General features: G+C 39.7%; 1 protein-coding gene across 1 annotated transcript; it reads left to right on the top strand.

Annotated features, from left to right (window-relative positions):
- The first annotated feature begins 233 nt into the window (after nt 1-233).
- LOC101312759 (AT-rich interactive domain-containing protein 3-like) lies at nt 234-5,522 on the top strand. Its single transcript, XM_004287642.1, has 13 exons — nt 234-339; nt 566-1,407; nt 1,506-1,545; nt 1,715-1,767; nt 2,514-2,559; nt 2,976-3,110; nt 3,801-3,908; nt 4,008-4,059; nt 4,147-4,222; nt 4,333-4,399; nt 4,492-4,542; nt 4,648-4,740; nt 5,155-5,522. Exons 1-13 carry the CDS (start codon nt 286-288, stop codon nt 5,257-5,259), a joined length of 1,722 nt encoding a protein of 573 aa, XP_004287690.1. The 5' UTR covers nt 234-285; the 3' UTR covers nt 5,260-5,522.
- Nucleotides 5,523-7,307: the final 1,785 nt, after the last annotated feature.

Raw genomic sequence — 7,307 nt, 5'->3', positions numbered from 1 at the left:
AAAAAAAAAAAAAAAAAAAAAGGAAATATTCTCAAAGAAAAAAAAATAATTAAGGGACAGGAAGCGGTGGGATCGGGTTTTGCCTTAAAAAAACGAGGGGTCCGTGTCGCGCGTACTTTTTGAGTCGTCATCAACCCCGCGAGGTTTAAGAAGCAGCATCTAAACCTCTCTCCCCATACGACGCCGTTTCGCTCCTGCCATTTCATCATGAAAAGCTCATAAATTCTCCGATCAAATTCCAAAATCCAGTACCGCAATTCGCAGAGAAATTAGGGTTTCTTATTCATGGCACGTACACGATCATCAAGCCACGGTTTCGAGCCTTCGTCTTCAAACCAGGTATTGCAGCTCTCCCCAAATCCCCTAATTTCCGTCCCCAATTACGTTGATTCTGCTTTGCTTCTGATTTTTGCGATAAAGATTCAAACTTTAGAGGAAATTTGTGGTGGAAATTTAGTTCTGAGTAATGTGGTTTGCTGTTAGCTTCACTCTGTGTGATTTTCTATGCTCTCCATTTTTTTTTTTGGTGGAAAGGTAGTGAGTTTTGTAGTGTTGTACTAAGCAGATGAGTGAAACCAAGGAGAAAGATGATGGTGGAGAAGAAATAGCTGTTGATGCTTCAGTTAGTGCTCGAAAAGCTGATGATGCTGAGCTGGAATGTTCTTTTCGTTCTGTGGAGTCTGGAGAAATTAAGGAACACAATGCGAATGGAGAAACTCTACCCGGAAAGACGGAAGTAGAGATGGTAGCAGCTGATGAAGATAATGTGGTAGTGTCTGGGCAAGTACAAGATGGAGAAACTTTACCCGAAAAGATGGATATTGAGATGGTAGCTTCTGGTGAAGATAATGTAGAACCGCAGACTAATGGGGATCAATCTGGTCAGGAGCATCCTCGTCCCTCGGTCGCAGAAAATGGCGATGGTGGAGAGTTGGTCAAGCAGGGTGGTGAGACTTTGAGTGATGAGGGTCAAGAGTTGGACAAGTCAGGTGATAAGAGCCTAAAAGATGTAAAAAGTGAGGCTGTGAAGTTGGCTCAGGGTAGTGATCATGGTTGTGAGGAGAATGCTGAACCGAGTAGTGTTGGCGCTGGAGATACTGTAACTGTGAGAAATGATGAACCAGCTACACCTCATGCTGGATTTTCAGATGTAAAAGCTGAAGAAAAGAATGGGAAAGAGTTGGAGAATGAGGTGAATGGAAAAGAAGTTACTACACCAATGAATAATGGAAAGTCAAACTCGAAGTACATGTTTCTTTCTCATGACAGCCGCACGTATGAAGGTAATGACTCGGGGACAGAAGAGGAACAAATAGATTTTGTGAAGGAGATTGAAAACTTTTTTAAGGAGAGGAGCTTGGAATTTAAACCTCCTAAGTTCTATGGAGACGCTGTGAATTGTCTTAAGTAAGTTTATGCTTGTCGCCTCTCCTGTCTCATTTTGTTTACAAATATGGAATATATGTACTTAGTACTAATGTATCTTCCCTTCGTATGGGACAAAGGCTGTACAGAATTGTGACCAGACTGGGAGGCTATGATAAGGTATGTGTTGACCCTTTCCGTTTAAACGGTCCTAGTATATGGAAAATGACTGCAAATATCATAAGAAAATAAGAAACCTACTATTTTGAATTAGTTATAAATTGTTTTGGGTTTTCAATTTTTAGAACCATCCTTTTCACATATATGATTGAGTTCTGCTTATGGATAGGTGACCTCATCTAAATTGTGGAAGCAAGTGGGAGCGTCCTTTAAACCTCCAAGGTAAGGAACAACATATGTTTCATATATCATTCCATTCTTTTGTTACAATGCAAATTTGTTATGTGGAGATATGGATGAAAAGCTATGTCCTGTATCAGTCATCCACAACTACTTTTTATTTTACCGCAGGTTATTTTTGTTTGATATTTGAAATTTTAGAAAAACTGGCAGTTTCCCATAGATCTCCAATAGATATACTGCTAATCTGTGAGCACTGAAATTGGGAGATTCCTTTCATTGGAAATACATTATATTAGTGACTGGATTGTTTTGGGGTCACACTTTCTGGTTTTTTTAGCATGCTGTTTTTTTTTTTAACTAAAACATTTGTGCCAAAAATATAAAATAAAGCAAAATTTAGCTATAGGGAACATATAAATGTTGTTGGAGATGTCACTCTGTTATTAAGTTTCTTGTGTCCCACCAACAAGGGGTTTGTAGGTACGGTCATGCCCATGGTTTTTCCTGATGTGGTCTGGGGTTCAAATCCCCTTCATCATGCTATGTGCTAGAGTTTCCTTTTCTCTTGAGATTGTAAGTTTGGCAGGTGTCCCCCATTTTCGAATCTGCAAAGGGAGTTGGGATATCTAAGAGTATCATCTTCTGCTATTTACCTCAACCTTATTTGCTGTTTTGGGGAGTGAAAAAGGAGAAAGTGGGTTAGGTGGTGGTGGGAAGTGTGGTTTAGAATGTCTGTTATTGTTTACTATGTGTTAATATATTACTCTTTCTTATCTCTACTGCAGGACATGCACTTCGCTTTCATATTCATTCAGAGGTTTCTATGAGAAGGTATGATGTGAACTTCTGCAAACAAGTATCTTATGTGTTCTCCATAAACTATTAGCTTTAGCATCTCAATGTGTGTGTGTGTGCGCCATTGAACATCACTAGAGCAAGACACATGCGATTGAACCTATTCAATAAGACGGATTTGACTCCTAAAATTGGGCAGATTTGGCCTGAATATCCAAACTTGGTCTGCCCATCTGGTTGGTGGTTGACCATGTGTATACTTGTGTGAATGTCCTGAGTTGTAGAAGCTTCCTTTGGCTTCTTTTATTTCCTTAGTCATTGCTCAACATTACCACAAATGCATTGTTTCAACTCTTCGTTTAAGGTTGAATAATAGCGTGTTGAACTCTCCAATATGATCTGATATATTCGAGTTTTGTTGCTTATTACTTATTGTTCGTGTAATACTTCAGGCACTCCTTGATTATGAAAAGCATGAAGCACATGGTGGTGAGCTCAGTATACCTATCCCTTCCCAGCCAAGGCCTATGAGTGTTGATACTAAGCCTATGAATGTTGATACTAAGCCTATCAATGTGGATAATCGGGTAAGAGTTGATCTTTGACTCGGAACTTTTGGTAATATTTGTGTACCTTTTACTTTTACACCACTTAGGTCCACTAGCATGGTTTTAGGGCAGTTTATTTTTTTTACTGCCGGAAACAAAAATCAGCTATCACATGTCAAAGTTGGAGGTTGTTAACGGATCAGAATTGCTAACCATTGAGTTTTTTTAATGCCGCTGATTTAGGGGCTGGGCACAGCATGCTTAGTTAACCTGAGATGAACCTATTTTATATCACTAAAATGACTTATGTTGCTTTACATTGGGTCTATGTAAAAATCAGATATTTTAAATGATTCCAATCACGCTTTATATTTGATGACCTTTGGGTAAGTACGAGTGCTCGCCGAAAATTCTAGTTTCTGGGAACTGCAATGAATGATAATAGATCATTGATTCAGTATATAATCATACCGAGTAGAATCGACTTTCCTGCAGTGATAGGATGCTTTTGTGAAAGTATAGAATACCATATGGTATGAATGTTGTATAAATTTTCAATATTTTACAAACTGGCTAATTTGCAATTGACATTATTCAAATACTATATGGTACAAAGATGCTCAGACTTGGCTACTTTTGGTTTCTGTCTTAGCACAATAGCTTTTTTAGGCCATGCTCTCTTTCTATCTCTCACTATTCCCAACCTTCATGCATGATAATGGTAATTAGGCTTCAGGATCAGGCAGAACAAGAAGGGATGCTGCAGCACGTGCCATGCAAGGTTGGCACTCACAACGTCTCCTTGCAAATGGTGAAGTCAGTGAACCTATCATAAAGGTTGGCTGTATATGATGACCCTTTGCTCTCATATGTTCTATAATCTTTTCCGCTAGGCATCTGATTGAGATTAATAATGCCGATTTCTTGTCACTTTAGGATAAAAATGCTACTGCTTTGCAAAAGCAAGACAAGCAGCTTAAAACCACTGGTAAGGCTCTTCAATGGAACTCTCATACTCATATTTTCAATACCATCATATAGATCTCTCACTTTTGGTGTTGTCTCTTCACTTCAGGTTCACATAAAAGAAAGAAGCCACCCAATGTGGATCCTGTCATTAAAGCTGCACGTAATAAACCAACAAAGTTACAGTTAAGATTTATGTCGGTCTTTAGTATACTTGTCTAGACATGTCATGAAGCTGCTGAGTTGCCTATACACAATAATTAAATTGGCTTCTGTTTTTTGTCTGTTTGGATAGATTGGATGTAGATGTTTCTGATCTTGGGCCTCCAGCAGATTGGGTGAAGGTCAATGTGCAGAAGACAGTAAGTTTATGCAACACATTCTGTAACTCAAGGAAATATGCATTTGCACAATTTTTTGAGGACCTATTCAATACAATGTGTTATGTTTGCAGAAAGATTGTTTTGAGGTCTATGCTTTAGTACCAGGACTTCTACGTGAGGAGGTAGATATATATTCCTGAGGCTGTGGTTCTTTTTCTTCGTTCTACTCTGCAACCCTTGATTATTTTATATTTTCTCAACTTGTTTATTTCGGTAATCAATCTCAGGTGCGTGTTCAGACAGATCCAGCTGGGCGACTGGTTATAAGCGGTGATCCTGAGAATCCTGACAATCCATGGGGTGTCACACCTTTCAAAAAGGTGAGATATTTGCTACTTGAAAAAGGTAACAAGCCATGAAATGACATGGAAAGTTTGCAAGAATGATGAACTTGATGTTGTTTGAGAAATATGTAAGACTTGAGATTCCTGAAAATGAACTTAAAAAAAATAATCTAAAACCATGAGCATTTACCCTACTCTGGCACCATAGCACTGTGGTTCGCTAGGTCATTGCTACTATAATCGGGCAAGTAGACGTATTAGTGTGCAGTTTAGATATCCTGTAAGGAACAAATCTCAGAAGTATCAAAACTTGGTTATTGCATCCGTTTTCAATTAATAATTATCATTTGTTCACATTTTCAGTTTTACTTCAAATGATTAGTACTTACCTGTAACATGTCTAAACATTGAACTAAGTGACTTATACTGTATCTGGCTTTATGTGGACAGGCCATCACCTTACCATCCCGGATTGATCCTCACCATACATCAGCCGTGGTCACCCTGCATGGACAGCTGTTTGTTCGTGTCCCATTTGAGCAGTCAGAACAGTAACATATTAGGATGTCTAACCTTATCTATCTTACTATAAATTAACCATCTTTTGTAGAAAACAAGCTTTTCACCATCTTAAGTAGGTCTAGTCAGTTCAGTTGGTTTGTACCATTTGCTCACATTGGCAAGTACCGTTTGCTCATAGTGATGTGTGAAACTTGGCGTGGACTTGGATTATTAGTACAGGTAATGCCTAACCATTTGTGTACTCAATGTACCGACATTCTTTTAGTGATAATTATCAAGGAACCTCTGATTTATTCATTGCTTCGTACATTTTAGCCATGAAGCTCCATCACGAGCTGGGAATTGAATCGTTGAAAGGCGACAAACCTCCGAGTAAACCCAAGTTCACTTAGTAAAATTCTATCAGAATTATAAAAACTTTGTAGAAGTATATATTCACGCAGATGCAATATCATTTCTGAATCGCATACAATGCATGCACTCGGTCCAAAAATAATTTAAAGAAGAAATTGAAGTGTTCGGCTGTTAAGATGAAATCTATGATTCGCAACTTCACATTGGTTGTTGATTGAAATGGAGGATGGATTCATGTGATGCTTGATATTGCTAGAACAAAATCTTCCGTCAGACTAAAACTTAATTGACTGATAGATCAAGGTTGAGTAGATTTCATCTGTCTTTATTCATCGTGATCATACAACTCACACTTGTCCTAGATTCTTGCTGGGGGTGCAGGAGCTCCTTGGAGAGCACAAATGTTATTGAGCAAGGGAGGGAAGAAAGGAGTCGGAGGAAACATTTTTCGCAAGCAGCTGTCCTCGACAATAAGGAAGGCCTTGCAACAGTCGGCACTAATGCTGCCGAATTGCAAGCTGAAAATGGATTGAAATATTTCCCTAACACATCTAGTGACGCCGGTAAGAGATGACCAACACTTGAGCACATCCGGCAAAGTGCCCGGTGGAAATAGGCCCCCTGGAATGGAAGGAGCAATAGGCGGCAACTGCGCATTCGCTATCCTCGATTCAGTCGATTGAGCTAGCAAGGCGGTGAGTAATGACACTAGCAACAATGAAGAGTCATTTAACTCTATCACTTATTTGTCTTGATCCATGATTAATTTCAGTTGCATTTATTTTACCATGTGATATTTTTCTCAAGTTGTGCACATCTTAAGAGCGGAACATTTGGCTATGAAATACCAATTGATAGATTTTATATCCTTATATTTGAATTGTCTTACTGAACCACCTTTATATGTCCATTTCTTATGCATTTTGTCAAGTTCTTGAACAGGTCACTTTTATGTTTTTGGTGTTAATCTTTAGTCTATGGCACTGATTGTATTGGACTCTCACAGTTAAGTTTGTTGACAGTGGGTGGCGTTATGGGCTTTCTGAAGAGTGGCAGCAACAATTCACTGTTGGCAGGAGGAGCTCTATCTTTTTTATCTGAGCTTCCTAAAAGAACAGTTTTTGCATCATCCCTTGGGCTTGTTGGAGACGTCTGGAATGCTCCGGAGTGCGTTTATTTTCTGACGGAAACGAAAAGGTAATTAACTCGTTTTAACCGTTAATTGCAAGCACGCCCTACCGAGGCGCGTCGTGCGTGGGTAACTATCCTATTCGTCTTTGCTTCCGCCCACTCCCCGCTTTAGTTCTCTCTAGATTTCAATTTCCCCCAATTTCAAATCCCAGCCTGGCCTTTGCTCTCATCTCTCTCAATTTCGAAGCTTTCAGATCTCGAATTTGAAACCTTAATTTCTCCCAGACCTAATTTTTCACATGGCTTCCGGCAACCCCGACCTCACCCTAAACGCCGCTCCAGCACATCGCGAAAGGTCCGGCTCGTCGCGAAGATCGGCGGCGCCGCAGATCCGGATGCCGAGGTTTTCGGTGAAGTCTCGTGGATCTAGGTGAACAAGCCCAGCAGAGAAGCTTCGGAGAGCGTCACTCTCTCCTTCAGGGACCAAACAGCAAGGTACCGTTTCGATTCTTGGGTCGAGTCGGGTTCTAGTGTTGATTTTGTTCTTGATTTGAGCTCAGGATCTTTAGTTTTGGTAAATTAGCATCAGATTATGT

This window comes from Fragaria vesca, linkage group LG1 (assembly GCF_000184155.1).
Source record: "Fragaria vesca subsp. vesca linkage group LG1, FraVesHawaii_1.0, whole genome shotgun sequence".
In the NCBI taxonomy this organism is placed as follows: Eukaryota; Viridiplantae; Streptophyta; class Magnoliopsida; order Rosales; family Rosaceae; genus Fragaria; species Fragaria vesca.
The sequence above is the reverse complement of the archived record's forward strand: the minus strand, read 5'-3'. Positions and strand labels throughout refer to the sequence as shown.

What these genes read in the sequence shown, in the direction of transcription:
- LOC101312759 (XM_004287642.1), top strand. Translation starts at nt 286, where the DNA reads ATGGCACGTACACGATCATCAAGCCACGGTTTCGAGCCTTCGTCTTCA. An exon ending in AGCCTTCGTCTTCAAACCAG is followed by an intron (nt 340 to 565) that starts GTATTGCAGCTC and finishes TGTACTAAGCAG; the next exon opens with ATGAGTGAAACCAAGGAGAA. An exon ending in CAAGCAGCTTAAAACCACTG is followed by an intron (nt 4,060 to 4,146) that starts GTAAGGCTCTTC and finishes TCTTCACTTCAG; the next exon opens with GTTCACATAAAAGAAAGAAG.